At 35.8% G+C, this 16,716-nt stretch overlaps 1 protein-coding gene across 2 annotated transcripts; it reads right to left on the bottom strand.

Moving 5' to 3' along the window:
* Positions 1-2,666: 2,666 nt before the first annotated feature.
* On the bottom strand, positions 2,667-11,811 carry LOC18447547 (WW domain-containing protein). Of its 2 annotated transcripts, none has more exons than XM_088849161.1 (10): positions 11,505-11,811; positions 8,941-9,306; positions 8,588-8,709; positions 6,962-7,794; positions 5,397-6,823; positions 4,828-4,907; positions 4,598-4,696; positions 4,433-4,506; positions 4,177-4,321; positions 2,667-3,079 (listed from the first exon to the last, which is right to left on the bottom strand). In XM_088849161.1, exons 4-10 carry the CDS (start codon positions 7,267-7,269, stop codon positions 2,999-3,001), a joined length of 2,214 nt encoding a protein of 737 aa, XP_088705287.1. In that variant the 5' UTR covers positions 7,270-7,794; positions 8,588-8,709; positions 8,941-9,306; positions 11,505-11,811; the 3' UTR covers positions 2,667-2,998. The 2 variants fall into 2 exon arrangements, with proteins under 2 accessions (XP_088705287.1, XP_006857706.1); XM_006857644.4 differs by having other exon boundaries at positions 9,214-9,306.
* Positions 11,812-16,716: the final 4,905 nt, after the last annotated feature.

The following is a 16,716-nucleotide window of genomic DNA, read 5'->3' as shown; positions in this document are numbered from 1 at the left end:
TCCTTATTATAATTTTTTTTTCGTTATTAATACAAGTTTTGAACATTGTCCACAACAAACCAGAAAAAAACAAAAAAAAAATTGTGGATCGTATGTAGCGCGTTCTATTTGGGTAGGAGAGATTCAACCTGACAAAATGTTGAACCTACACCCGACCCTGACGCAGCTTGGTCAGGTCAGGGTCAATTGAGCCCGAAACAACCCAATGGTTGGGACATGTCCAAGTCAAGACATAATTTAAATATGTGTGTTCGCATTTTTGTTTATAATATAAAATGTAAGTTTTTTATAGCAAATATGTTGGGTCCGACCAGACCAAACTTGACTTTCTGTTTGATATTGCTAGACCTATATCCAAGCAACCGGATTCAAAAGCTAGACTCGAACCTGGACCCAAGTTGGGTCAACTCATCAAGTTATGACTCGAACCATCATGATTGATAGCCTTGGTAGCATAACCATAGACTAAAAGGAGCTCTCTACTCTTTGCAAAATTAGGCCTTTGGGGGTGTGGTTTCTATAAGGTTGCAACTTTAAACAATCCAATTAAGCTGCATATCTAAATTTTATCATTACATGTAATTTTGTTGTAAAAAATTCTTAAGATTATCTTAAAATCTATTTTCATATCTAATTAGAAAATTTTAAACTCCAAAAATGGTTAAAATCAAGTAGATCTACAAACATATGAAAATCTTGAAAATGGATGGTCTAGCTAATGTGTTGCAAGATGCACTATTTGTGAGACTCAAAAACTTTTTTTTTTCATATTCATACATTTCAATGTCAAGATGATTAATTAGAGGGTTTTTCAACATTAAAACAACCTTTTCGATAGATTTTTTAGGTGCATATGTAATTCTACATTTTAAGGTTACTTTTTCCTTTAACTTGTTATTTTTATTTTTTTATGCATGTGGTTTGCATAAGGTTGTAACCTTAAACAATCCAATTGAGGCGCACCTCTAAATTTCATCATAAATGTAATTGTGATATAAAAAATTAGTAAGATGGTTTGAGAATCTATTTTTCATCTCTAATTATAAAATTTTAAATTCTAAAATGGTTCAAATCAAGTAGATCAATAAACACATGAAAATCTTGAAATCGATTTATTCAGAGAATGTGTTGCAAGATACACGATTTCATGGACTTGAAATCCTTTTTTTCTTTTTATATCCATGCATCTCGAAATCGAGATGATCAATTAGAGTCCAACTTCCAAACATTTTTTTATGATAGATTTTTTGAAGTGCATCTTTAAAATGTAGTTTTTATGATAGATTTTTTGAAGTGCATCTTTAAAACTACATTTTAAAGTTGCAACCTTATATAAACTTTCCTCTTCTTTTTTTATTGATCTTTCAACTTCTTCTGTTTTTGGGAAAATTGAAGATACCCCCATCTTCGACTTTTTAGACAACATCCCTCAAGAAACTATTTATTACAATTTTTACCCCAAAACAAATTTTCTGGCAAATAACCCACAATAAAAAAAGTCATAGTTTTTATGACCAAAATGCCTCTCTTTTAACACTCATGACTTTAACTTTTCCCATAACGCACACAAAAAGGTGGTCCGGCAATGTAAATGAACAGTCTAGCACTGGCAAAGAGAGGTCTAGCAATATGCCCATGCGATTCGGCAACAGGCCCAAAACGTAAAAACAAGGGCATTTTTGTCAAAAAAATAATCTCATTTTTACTTGAGGGTATTTGCTAGGGGGAAAGTCCAAATAGGGGGACATCTACAATTTTAGCGTATAGCTCCCTTGCTCCAGCCTTAAAATCACCAAATGACTCTAAAATTCATTTTGAATTCCTAAAGACTGGGAACATCAAAGGAAAAAATCGATTTTTTTTATATCCAACCATGGCAAAAATGGATGGCCGCTCGTCATCCATAACACGTTTAATTCTTTTAAGACTTATTTATGAAATTTTCCTTATTGATATTGTTGCAACGTTTAATTCTTTTAAGACTTAGGAATGAAATTTTCCTTATTGAGATTGTTGCAAAAAAAAAAAAAAAAACCACACCCCCAAGAATTTGCATCTTGCATCCGAAAAATATCAATTCCTGCCGATGAACTACCCAACCTCCTCATCATTATTATTAGAGATTTTTTAGATTTTTTTTTTTTTTTTTTTTTTTTTGAGGAGGTTACATAACAATGGAACTTGAGTAGTAGTGCTATGAAAACCAACAGTTACCGCATTGTCAGAAAGCCTGATTCATTAGATCATTTTCCAAACTATAACTAACGAACCTCCTAAAAAAATAAATGAATATATTTCCCACAGGTACTAATATTTGAGTACCACATAGCCCGGCAATTTTCACTCCAATTTTAGGTGAGAGAGACAAGGGCAAATTCATAGCAATTTCATTTCCAAAGTTTTGGGTGGTCGACCCTTCTAAATTTGGTTTGTCCTATCAAAACATCCTCAATTAGTTGGAAAAAGACTTCAACAATAATAATGACAATTGAAACATGAACATTTTTTTCGATCCTTGGGCAGACCACTATAGAGGTGTATCCTCTTACCTGGTGGAGAAGCCTGTTAAAAGGAGTAGAAGGACAAAAACCAAGTAGAATGATAAAACCACAAAATTGCTTTCCTTTTAAATTCAATTAGCTGAGATTCATGGCTTGCTCAATCTAGAACTGAAAATCAATTTTTTAATATTATCAAACAGTCTGACAAAATTTCATGCCAAAAAAATCCAAGGGCTCCAGCTAAAACCATTTTTCACCTATCGGCCACCGCCGAGATGAAGGGATATCCGAGCAAGAAAATCCATGACTTTTAGAAAGATGTAAAATATGCCCAAAAATAGAAAGACAAAAAGACAGCTGTCTTGTTGATGTGAATATGATACACTCTTCCAACTCAAAATGAAAATCCACTGTTCCTGTACAGTTCAAAAATGAGCAGCATTTACTCTGTACATGCCCCGGAGTTAAAAAGGAACAACAAGGATCCTGCTTTTGGATTATGTTGGTCTGGTCCAAGTGGTCTCCGAAGTGGCCATGTTCCAATAGTAAACCTGCCCTGAAGATTCATCCCAATAAGCCTGAAAAAAAAAAAAAAAAAAAATTGATCAAGTAGCTTGAAAAGGAAAAAATTGATGCACAACTCAAAATCTCACTGAATCACAGTCAAAACTAAGTTCTTTGCTCTGGAATTCATTTATTAATTAATAAGATAAAAAATAATAATCAACATAATATCGATGACAATCGCAAATTTAATTCATTTACAAGTTTCTTTGACAATCATCTACACCGATAAGGAAAAGTCCTCCGTCCACAGCATGTGGATCCTGGAAGGGTCCACAAGCACCATTCCAATGGTTCACGTTGAACAAGGCCACATCCACAGGCCACAAAAGGGTTCATATTAAACATGGCCACATCCAATGGCTTTAGTATTTTATTTTCTATTTTTATTTAAAAATGACATTTATTTAAAATTTAGGGTATAATTGTATTTTTATATGTTGCACCTAATAATAATAATAATAATAATAAACTTTTGAACAAAAGAAGTTAACCAGAATACTCTTAAATTGTTTTAGGGGTATTTTGGTCAATTTTTTTGTTCATAATATTTTTTTATTTTTTACTGGGTTTGCCATATTCAAATATATTTATACCCCAAATTCACGGTAAATTTCACTTACAAATAAAAATAAAAAAATACTACAAAATTCTTTTTGGGCCATTGGATGATACTACATTCAATTTGAACCATTGACAGGTGCTTATGCATCCTTCAAGCATCCACATCATACGGACACTATAACACTCCCTGTTGATAAAGGTCACATGATGTTATTACTTTCGATGTTCATCGTAATTGATTTTTAATGGGATATTTTTCTTTTTTGGAGAATAACTGACTTCATTTTTAATTGGAGTCGGCTAGAAAATGATGATGATGATTATAATGATGAGACCTTTATCAATAGCTCAAGATTTGGTTAGTTTCTGCAATTTTTTCCATTAGTTTCAAAGCATTTGCATCTTAACTTTAAGAACCACAACTAGACAACAGTGGCCATAAAAAGGGAAGATAAAGAACTATCATACAAAGAATAGAAAAGAAACCACAGAAGAAAAAAAATTCCTTCCAAAACAAGTGGCAAAAAATAGAGAAACACAGACTTACTTGCCAATCAGAAGGGAGGCTTTTCGTAAGCTCCTCCAAATCAGGCTGCAGCTGCTTCTCTGTCAATGTGGCCTCAGGTTCCATGGCCTGTGTTTGACCTGCATCACTTGCTGCAGCCATTCTCTTACGTTTAACCCTCGCTCTCCTATAACAAAACCAAGACCAACAAATTTGAAACTCAACAAACCCTTTAAATGTCTGTGACTAAATACATAAACCAAGCCATTAAAAATAACTAAGTAGAAAGAAGTCGTACCAATCACCACCCAGAGGCTGAAAATTAGCATTATCCTTAGCTTCTCCACTAGCAATTTGTTTCATACGCCATTTCTGAACAAAAGAAGACCATTGATCAATGTCAAAAGTCAAGCAAGGCATCATAAATCATCGTATTTGATCCATGACCGTATTGGGTATATACCTCTATCTCCTTCTGACGCTTCTTTTCGAAAAGTTCATAAGCATTTTCAAGTTCATCTTCCTCACCTTCTTCTTGCAACTCCTCCTTAGCGGCCTTCCACTGATGTCAAACAACAAAATAAGAAATATAACAAGGCTTACACCATATCTAATTGCCCAAAGAGTAAGCAACAAATATCGCATTTTTCCCCGGACGCACGTAATTTGGAAGTCGAGAGGCATTTTATGCACCTTATCCACTAATGTAGAGACCTTCTTGTTCGCTCTCAGAGTTGGTGCAACAGCAATAGTTCGCTTTTTACCGCGAACAACTGCACAGAAAACAATTTCCAATAAGTAAAAGAGAAGATGCAGATCACTCAGACCGTCACACACACCGTCACACGGCAAATAAAAATTTACAAAGCAATTTAATAGGCCCAAGAATTTAAAAATAGTAGTACACTATAATCCAAAGGACAATGGAAGACCATAGTCCATTACGGTCATCACCTCCAGTGAAATCGATGGTGGAGGGAGAGTGTGGGAGCCCACAATAGAGTCGAGTACTATTTTGATGGGTTCCACTCTCTCATCTCTGTCCATCGTTTCTCTAGACTGTCGACCCCAATACAATATGTTTTCATATTAATAAAGTATAGTTTTCATACTGTGCCCAATTAATACACTTTCTCTGCAAAAACCATGTACTTGAGATTAGCGAAGCAGGAGCCCGAAATGCAAGCTACCAACAGACCAACACAAATACTACATTTAGGAAAGAAATACACTTCAGAGAGAGACGTGTCATAAAAACAAACCTTTAGAAGGATTTTTAGCAACAGCAGCAGATGCGACCACAGTCGTATCGCTAGGTGAAATGGCAACTGTAGCTTGAATGGATTCCAAACTGGATGCAACTTTTACTGACTTTGTCTCCCTTTCACCGCTAGAATGTCCAGCAACATCTGAGTTCACCGAGGAACTAGATGCAACTTCTGGGATAACACTAGTAGCACATGAATTCTCAACATAACCAACTTGACTAAGTTGACTCGGTTCACTATAGTAAGCAGAAGTCTCGAAGCTGCTAATTATAGGTGCAGTCTGAACTATTCCATTTGCAATCCCATAATAAGAAACAGGTTCCACTGGGTTACTTAATACTAAAGCGGGAGCTGGATAGGCATTAGCTACTGATTCATAATAAGGTACTTGGGCTTCAAGAATCTGACTTGAATCAGGATGAACATAATAGTTAGCAGTAGCAGTTTCAGTGATTGCTGGGTAGTATTCAAAGGTTGGCGCGGTGTATGATGTATATTGTACTGGGTAAGGAGGAGAAGGAGCCACAGTTTCATGAGCTGGTGATGTGGGTAAAGGTGGAGCTGGCTCATCAGGTGGTGGAGGAGGAATGAGTTCATTATCTGGAGGAGGTGGAGGAATCCATTCCTCATCTGTAGGAAGAGGCGCAGAGTATGTAAAATTTGAAGGTTCCAATGCCGGGGAGCTTGGGTGATCAGGATCCATAGATGAGGCACAATATTCTTTTAAAGATTCGCTTTCAACAGTTAGAGGATTAGTAGTGATTCCATCATCAACCTCCATGTCTACATCCATATCTACGTCTTCCACAGAACCCACCTCCAGTGTCATGATTCTTCCAACATTAGCCTCGGTCCTTGGAACCAGAGACTCAGGTACCTCTTCTAAACCACCTTTCTCAATTAAAGGAAGAGAAGAGGAGACAATGGTACTCTCAGTAGTCTTTACATTCAGAATACCCAAATTTCCCTCCAATCCACTTTCATAAGCCAATCCAGAAATGGACCCAGAAGGTAGATTATCTTTTGATTCAAAGGCATCATTATGATGAGGAGAATAGTGGAGTGTTTCTAAGTGAACTGAATCTTCAGTTGCATCAGAAGGAGGAGAAGATTTGTCAACTGTGTTAACGAGTGTCCCATTGCGTCTCCCATCGGTTTCAGTTTCTACTTCTTGTTTCTGCAGTGAGACATCATCATGTTCATTAGCTGAGATTTGCAAGGTTGGGCATTCTGCTTTGGAAAAGGATGCTTCATCTTCAGATAATTGAGCTTCGATTTGCTGAAGCTGTGTTTCAGTGTGCAACCAAAATGGCAATAGAGTCAATCCACAAGGTGCAAGTGCCATGCAATCAGAAAGCCTCAACTTGACTTCTAAAACATGTTTCAATCGTCTGCTCGGTCCTTGATGATCACTGTCACACCTGAAACAGATAATTTGCAAGAGGCTAAATAGCGAAAGATAAATGAATGATAATTTAAGTAGTTAAAAGAAAACCATGCTAAACTAACTGACAATATACACAAGCCTAAATGGTATAGTGAGTGTATAGACAAGGTACCCATCCAAAGCCTTCAATCTTTGTAACAATTTCTCACAAAATCTGACAAGCTCAGCAGGATCAATGATGCTTAATTCATTGTCTTCAGTGGAAGTCTCATGTTCATCCTTGGTTTCATAGTTGATTCCCATATGGACCCGTCCCACTCCATCTAGAGGTTCCTTAAACTCAGAATTCCCTTCACTTTTTGGTTGCAAGCCAACCATTTCATTCACTGAAGAATGTTTCATGACCACTGCATCCTGGGCAGGAACTTGCAGAGACTCATGTTCTTTTCCTTCAAGTTTATGAACCTCATTGCCAACCATTTCCTTATTATGTGACCCATCTTCAATGTTTACCCCATTGGTCTGCAGTTTTGCAACAGGCCCAAGATGCTCAGTAACATTAATTCCTGGTTCTACACTATGTTCCTGGTTTGAATTCACAGAAGCTGTTCCTATATTATCGCTGAAAGTTGAAACATTCAAATCATTTCTCTGAACTAGAAAGTCAGGTAGCTCCCATGCAGTTTCCCCAGTATTCACATTCCAGTAATAATACCGACCGCTCTCGTCATCCAACACACTTCTCCATTCAGTTTCCTCCAAATTGTGTGCCCCAGAAGCCCCAGAGTCAATAAAAGCGATAGATTGTGCAACAGTTCCAGAAGAACGTTCAAACGTGTCAATCTTTCCACTTTCAGATACATCATTCTCGTCTGAATTATAGCGATCAATAAGTGCATCTGATGCCGCGTTTATGTTATCTTTGTCATCATCAAGAACAACACCATTTTCCCCACGTTGAGGGTCCAGATCACCATCTTTTTCATCAGCAAGGTTTTCCACAACCTGAAACACAACCACGCTCCATAAGAACATGGGCTGGACGCATACCAGAATTTGCAGAGAAGAAAAACCAATAGTGCAAATCAATGCAAACAGTTCCATAGAATGGAAATATGCATGTGTGCATGAGATAAGTAGATAGTAGATAGATATATAGTGAGAAAGAGAGAGAGGAACAATGTCAATCTACATCATCAAGCATCCAGATGATGATACAAACTACATTCCCTGGTCAATACAACACCCTCCCCCACAAAGGCCAATGCATGAATAGATGCACACATGCAGAAGAATTTATGAGTATACATAACAGGATGGAAGGAATACATCATCTCTGCCTCGTCAAGAAATACTCATGTAGTAGCAAGTAGCAACATCACCAGGTCATTTAAAGTAATATGTTATTCCCCATACACCAACAATGGTGGGCATAACAGATAAATCACCATTCATATGCAGGAGCAATTTAAGATAATGCAAATACAGGTTTGATACATATGCATGTGCCAAAAGATAGGGATAAACGACATGAGAGAGAGAGAGAGAGCACATTCTCTGCCCATCAATCGTTTTATTATTTAAACAAGCAAAAAACATAAAGACCAGCTACATCATCAGAATAATCCAACACCCCAATCTTAACCTGATACGAAGGCATAAATCCACATAGAAGTAAAAATAAACGTGTATGCAATTACGAAAAAGAAAAAACAGAGATCCAAAACAAAACAACAAAAACAATACTCTCTCTCTACTATCAAACAACTAAGACATCAATATTAACTGCATCACCTACCTCATCTTTCCCAGATTCCCCAATATCCTTATTTGCCTCTGTAGTTTTCTCACTTTCTTTCTCATCCACGTCCTCATCACTGTATTGCCCAAGCAACAACAAAGGGTTTTCCAGGCGATGACCTGCAAGCACAACAATCAACTGGTAAGTTGGAATTAAAAGCAACCACACATTATAGAATCAGTGAAACCAATTATTATTTGTAATTCAATCACAAGAGTCTCAACATTGAATAAATGCACATGCCCCACATTATAGATGGGTCAACCCCATCTATTTCGATCACACCAAACCTGGCACAAATATACAAAACGTTAGGATATATAAACCAAACAAAGCTAGAATATACGAACCGAGAAGGCAACAACTTCCTGCTGAAACCTCCGACTATGCATAGGTGCTGTCAGAAAATCATCGAGAGTCACTCAAAATACATGGTGGCAACCCAATGTGATCTGACAATTGAATGTTGCCAACATCTCAGCCAACCCCTACAATTCAAAACCATGTTCTCGAGGAAACAACATAATTTCTTGCATAATATTTCCAAAATTCCACCATCGTAATGCTTGTAAGCATATCGTCTCTATATAGTAGTCCCTTGAAAACATATTGAAGGAACCCACCTGAAGAAGATGGTGAATTAGGGTCCCCAGCAAGATGAGATTGTTCATGAACAACTCCAGCTTCATCATTTAAAGAGGATCCTACCATCTCTCCTGTAGAACAAAATCAATAATCATCAAAACACATACAGAAATCCAATATACGTCCCAAGCATATCCAGATTTTTCTTTTGGAAAATTGTTTCATGCGGGCTGGACCGCATGACTACATATGCTTCCAAAAAGTGTAAAGCATACATCTTAAAAATGGATGCAAGTAGGTGTTCCATCTAAAAACAATGAAAACTAATGGTCCAAATGTCTTCTTACTAGAATTATTATTTCTAGTTTTTAAAATTTACTCTTTTTTCATATCCATGATCTCCATGTTAGAGATTACATGTCCTTAAAAATTAAGTCCAAAAATCCATCTCAAAAATAGATTTATTAATAGGCCCACATTTCTACATATGCGGGCTTAGCCGCATAGAAAACGGGTCCTTTTCTTTTTGTTGAGATTATTCCAGGACTTAGTAAAGTAGAAGTTCCTCATTCTCTGTCAATGATTGACGCCTTGGCCAACTTATGAATACATTTGTCCCAAAATCACTTCAAGAAGAAAAAAGAAGTTGCAAAACCTAGAGTGAACGAGCCATGATTAAGGATACAATTTTTTGTAAAATGTAAGTATGTTCTCAACCCCCATCTTCCCCTACCACAAAAACCTTATTATTATAAGATAAAAATGGTTTTACTGGGCATAATGCTTCTCTCACTTACACCAATGGTATACAGCATAGTAAATCAAAAAGGGCAAAAAGCAAGTCTACAAGGAGCAAGGAAAAAGACCAACTATTTTATTTTTAAGTGTTAGGAAAAAATAACAACCATAACATTGCAATACTATTAACAATAACAACAGCAGCAGCAGCACAAGCAACAACAATAATAATCATAATATTTTTAAGACAGAGGAAATCAAAGTGAACTTTTGTTATCCGTTTTGTTTCCACTCTCATGTTTCCTTATTTATTATTTTCAAGAAAAAAAAGAAACGATAAAAAACCAAAATTTATGGCCGACAAATTAAGTCAGGCGAAAAACCTGGTCATGTACTACATCTTTTTCATTTTCTTGAATTTTTCATACCAAACCAGACAAGAAAACAGGGCTCAGAAGTATATCAGTATATAAGAAAGGGGTTTTACACTGAAAAATAAATTTAAGCAGAATCATTGATGGAGTGTATAAGTTTAGCCAACATTGTAAAAGAGCTAGGAAAAACTACCAGTGGTTTACCCCTTCTAAATAGTTCAAGGATATACAATAATTTGAAACCTAATTTATGGGCAACCTAGCAATAAAAGTAATCTTCCTATATTTAGCACATGAACCAATTTAGAAAACATATTTCAGGAATACATAATCCAGAAGACAGGGGGCCTCGTGCAGATGCAAAAGATATTTGGCAGCATCTTTTTTTAATTATTAAAATTTGTCTATCATTATATCCACACTTTAGTTCAGAAATGCTTCCAGTGACGGATGCAAACGATATTTAGCAGCATCTTCTTTGAATTATTAAAGTTTGTCTATCATTATACCCAAACTTTAGTACAGAAATGCTTCCAGTGACTTGGCGAAATCAATAATTCACAGGTATAGAAAAATTGAAACCCCAATCATGAGAATAGTTTTCAAACTAAAACTTTTGATTTTCCTGATTGGGTAACTTTTCCAAAATCTAGATTTTTACATCGAAATAAAGAACACTTGCACAAATCAATAAATCAAGTAAGATTCAATAACATAAACCTCCATTGCTATCATGATTCATGTCTACAGAGATATATTTGATGATGATAATCCTAAGGATATGGTTAATGACCCTGAGGAGAGAAATTTGTACGTATACAAAAAAATATCTGGAAGAGCGGGAAAGAAAAATGAGGGCGGGAATAGCAAATCCATAACACTTTCTCGAATACGGACCACATTTTGCAGAGAATTTTGCACATAAAGATAATATCTTTTCTGGGTTAAACAATCTCAAAACTGCACAGTGCCTATGGAGAGAAAACCCTCATGAAGTAACCAATTAAACACAACAACTTGAATCAGAACCGTGTATTGAGGCAGAAAATCGCATGAATAAGTAAATCAATAATAGTTCAATAATACATTTGTGAAATCAGGTCCATCACTAGAGAGAGAGAGAGTTGGAAACAGTATATTAGAGGCTTAATATGGGGGAAAGCACTAGATAAAGATATAAGAGAGAGGACGTCTTAGAAAGAGAGAGCGAGGAATACCAGAGGGTTCCGCAAAAAGGTCAAGCTTTACCCTACGACCGGCCGCTAAGGCGGCAATACGCCGCTCCTTCCTCTTCCCCATTGACGAAAACGCAGAGCTTCAAAACTAGGAACAAATAAATCTCCGAACTCGGGTATAAATTCTCAGATCCTCAAAACCCCTAGAATTTGATGAATGAGTAAGCTGAATCGATGTTCGATTCTCGGAGCTTCAAAACCCTAGACTTGTATCAAAGAATTGGCTCTCTGGACCCCGATATCAAAGTTCTGAGCTTCGAAACCCTAGCTCTTGATGAACAAACGAACCGCATGGTCAAATTCAGGTCGCCTTATATAGAGAGCAGGAATAAGCTTATGGACGATGTTGCCCATGCTTCCTTCTCACAATATCCGTTGTGAAATGAACGTGAGAACTTGGCTATGAATAGGCGCTCAAATGCCTATATTGGCGTGGAAATGGGTCAAGTCGGGTCCGGTTGGTTTCCCGGACGCGGACCCAAAAAATATATTATGGGACCTAGACACAAACCTATAGTCGATCGGATTTGAAATCTCCAGACTCAGACTCAAACAATGTTCGGGTTCAAGATTTGGATCCAAACTCGACCCGTCGGGTCTAATTTTAAACCTATACCTAGATCAGGATAAGGTCTACTTGTCGAGTCCTGATCTTTTGCCACCCTTAGGTCTAGAATCATATGGGCCTATCGCTTTTTTTTTTTTTTAAAAATTATTTTTTTTGGTTAATATTTCATTTCATTTATTGCACAAAAAAAATTATGATGTAGTACCGGCTGCACAAAAGTATAATTTATTGATTATAAGAGTCTAGTGGGTAGTGCCCTGCTTTGCAAGGATGATGATGCCTAACCAAAAAAGCATTAATGTTATCAAATATGGGAATCAACCGCCATATGATCTATCATTTTTCTTTGGCCCATTGAACTACATGAGAATCCCCCTCTACCAATAATTCACTCACCGAATTCCAGCAACTGTGTTCTCACCTCTTCCTTGTGTCTTGCCTAGCTGTGCCAAGGCAATGCTTAGTCATTGAAGTCCATTTAGCTGGTGTGGCTAATACGAGATATTTTATATACTCTCTTTTGGATACAATACCTGAATAAGTTCAAGAATGGGGTTGGGGTTGTGGTGATAGCACCGCACTTTCGATGAGATCTAGGCTTTTATTCTCGTCTAATGCATTCAAAAACCACTAAAGATTTCAAAAAAATAGGTAGGGGCTCATCATCCTCGCTTAATTATCCAGAAAAAAAAAAAAATCATATTCATAAGTTGTGTTATTTAGTTCTTTCCACCGTATCACAGTGACCATAGTTCTCTATACCACTACTCCAGGTTTAGAATGGTGGGGCTTATCCATTGTTCAAAGAACTAGATGAAGGTAGGAGGCAAGGTCAATTTCAAGCTAGACATTTGCAATAGCCACATCCAAAAACTAGCTACAGTCAGACAATGAAGAAATAGGTGTTCAGTGTTTTTTCTTTTTTAGGTAGATCGGTGGGGAATACATGCCCCTACCTGTTTTTAGAACTAATTAGCAGTTTTCAAATGTGTCAATGGGAATGGAAACCTAGATCGGTAGCTGAGGCTCAATTTCAAGCTAGACATTTGCAATAGCCACATCCAAAAACTAGCTACAGTCAGACAATGAAGAAATATGTGTTCAGTGTTTTTCTTTTTTAGGTAGATCAGTGGGGAATACATGCCCCTACCCGTTTTAGAAATAATTAACGACTTTCAAATGTGTCACTGGGAATGGAAACCGGTTTTCAAATGTGTCAATCGGAATGAAAACCAAGATCGATAGCTGAAGTTCAAGTAGTGCTACCACCACGACCTCAACCCTATTCCCAAGTGTTTAAGTGTTTCAGCCTTTAATTTTACACATTGAGCATACAGTAGTAAGATTCTTCCCCTATTCCTTTGGCTATTCATGTGTTATTTTTTTGGGGTAATTCAGTGGGGAATGGAAGCCCTTACCTGTTTTTTAAATGGTTTGTGGTTTTTTAAGTTGTCAGTGCGAATGGAAGGCTCAACATGCAACTGAGTTATGGAGAGTTGTTTATAGTGCAAATCAAAGAGATCTTTGGAGGAAGATCCCTTATATTGTATCACAAACTGATTTTAAAAGTGATAGAGAGTGAGAAAAATCGAATTCTGATCTGAGGCTATATCTATTAAAAAACGAATGGATTCACGCTCATATCAGTGGCAAATCCAGCATCAATCCAAAAAGCACGAAATATTGAAATAAAAAAAAAATCACAAATCTAATAAAATAAATGAAAAATAAGACGAAATAAGATGATGAGCAAAATACCTAGATAGGCTAATTGGCTCGAGGCTTCAAGGCCTCACCCGTATCAGAACCACAGTTGTATAAGTCTCTCCCGTATCATAACCACATTTGTGTACACATGTCATATGTTGTTCTCTCTTCAAATATCACCAAACCTTAGCTTGGTTGAACTAGAGTTTTGTTGATCTAAGCTAAAAGTTGTTTTGTCAAAAAATAACAATTATAATGTAAAAAACTTGCACAATGGTTTAAGTTGTGATTTTAAACATGAGAAAATGGAGCGGATCAAATAGATCTATAAACATTAAAAAATATTGAAAGTGGACGATCCAGATAGTGTGTTACGTAATGCACTATTTTATAAGACAACACATTTTTTCTCATATCCATATATCTTGAGATCGATGATAATCATTTTGAAAGTTTTCCCGTGTCAGAACAACCTTTTTAATGGGTTTTTAAGTTACACTTAACTTCTATAATATAAGGATTATACCTTATATAATTTTTTTCTATTTGAAAATTGGCTGTCATGAGCAATTGGAATGATATAGTCAAAACTCGTTAACATTTTTTTTTGTCTTATTTCTCTTTTGTTCGTGAGGCCGAATTTGAACTTTGGAGGTTATCTGATTAAGAGAGGTTCCACTTTCGAACTTATGGTAGTGAATACTATTGCCCCAGGCTAGCATGCTAGCTAGTATTGCACTTGTGAGGAGTTTAACGGTGTGACAGGAAAAGGGGATTTCCCAAAAAGGTCTAAATGTATATATATATATTTTTTGGCAATTCAGTGGGGGAAGACATGTCCCTACCCATTTTTTCAAATATTTAGTTGTTTGAAGGTGATAGTGGGGTGGTGTCACGATAATGAAAACCACAACGTGGTGACTAGGATGTGAGGGTGCTAGATTTGATATCTAGCAATACATAAAGACTGTGACATCCACTACTATAGTATGTTATGAGTCATGGTGTGCCGGCGGGACGCATACTGTGTTACTATTACTAAAAAATGGTAGTTTGAAGTGCTGTCTCGACTGTGTTGCCGTAACTTATCAATAAAAGGTCTGAGTCAGGTGAATTTTTATGTGCTTAAGTCCTCTTCAATTTGATATCGAATTTGGCATTCTTCCATCATGAAATGATGAAGTTATAGAAATCAGTCCAAAGCAAGGCTCTAAATCAGTCCCCTATAGTCAAAGTTCTATAACTTCATCATTGGTATTGTTTCAAGGCTATTTTCATTTCAACGTAAGATATATAGCCTATGCTTTGAGTTTTGGAAATCTTGGAATTTAATTAGTTCAAATGGGGTGCCTACATATCTTTTGAAAGAAGACTCAACTACTCATTATTTGAAAAAAAAAGATTAAACTGTTTTTTGGGAGCAGCTAAAAGTAACTAAACTATTCCTTCGCTTTTTGGGTTAAAAGACTCGATAACTCATTCACTAAGTTAACAAAATATATAAATTAATTAATAGGGATTAGATCCTAAGACACTATTTTCCTTTGGTAATAAGAGGTCGCAATCATTTAAACCTTCAGATATCAACTCATATTATCAAATCATATTGTTGCAAAGATGTGCACTTTTCTTTTGAACCTCAAATCTGATCAAATAGCACATTTCCAACCATGCTATTTTAAAAATGTGTTTATGCACTAAATTCATGGAAAACTAAGGTGGACTCATGATAGTCAGTGTTTTAAAACCTGACGAGTTTTGGTTTAGATCATCGATATGGATGAGAACCAGTAGGACCAAATTAGTTATGAGATGGTATAGGTCCTAGCCTGGTTCCTCCTCAAAATCCCTTTATATATTATTTTAAATTTTATTTAACATTTTTTTAAGTCTGTTTAATATCCCACCCTATAAAACCTTATTTTAAATTTGATTTTTTTAAAATAATTTTATGGATCCCTTATTTGGACTTATCCATATCCAATCCAAGGTTTTGACATGGATATATAGGTGAACTATTTGCCCCATAGGTCCAGGTTTTGAAACATGGTAATAGTCGTTACACTTGATTGCGTGCCATTTGATGCATGAGTGCACCTCAAATTTTTAGGGCCAGGACATGAAACATATCTTAAATCACTACAAATGCATTTTACCTTAGATATATGTTCAACTCCAAAAACAACGTAGATTTGATGGTATGCAAAAAAAAATCAGATGAACAATTAAAAAAAAACACAAAGTACACTATTTAAATTGATAATTTGTTTTTCTTTAAATTCATGACCACGGTAGTTGAGATCATCTCCATGTGAAATATTGATCAAAAACCTATTCCATGGTATGATTTGGAAATTATGTTGTTTATATAAGGTTGCAACCTTTCTTATAGAAGTAAGGTTACATTGTTATACATTGTCTATTTTAATTGAATATAGTAGATTTGACATGTTTTTTAAAAACATAAAAAACAATATGTATTTTGAGATAGTATCAAATCTACACGGTTCACATAAAATAGACAATATCGATCACTACAACTTTATTTCTGTAAGCAAGGCAACAACCTTATTTACAATTTTTCCTATGGACAGAGAGATTTTGAAAAGGTGGATACATTCCCAGTAAGGTTTACAATTTTTCCTATGAAAAGAGAGATTTTGAAAAGGTGGATGCATTCCCCACCCTCATGTAAAGAACACGGTTTCTATGAATCGGTGTAGAAATGAGCCTTCTCTTAATAATTTATTTTTGAGATGGATTTTTGGACCCAATTTTTAAGAATATATAATCTCTAACATGGAGATCATAAATATGAAAAAATAAATAATTATTTAAAATTAAAATGATAGTTTAATAAGAAAACATTTGGATCCTTAGTTTCAACTATTTATAGATGGACCGTCCATTTACATCCAA

The sequence above is a fragment of the Amborella trichopoda genome, chromosome 10 (assembly GCF_054954075.1).
Source record: "Amborella trichopoda isolate Santa Cruz 75 chromosome 10, AtrichopodaSantaCruz75HAP2 v2.0, whole genome shotgun sequence".
Taxonomy (NCBI): domain Eukaryota; kingdom Viridiplantae; phylum Streptophyta; class Magnoliopsida; order Amborellales; family Amborellaceae; genus Amborella; species Amborella trichopoda.
Note: the sequence above shows the minus strand (reverse complement) of the source record. Positions and strands in the feature narration are given on the sequence as shown.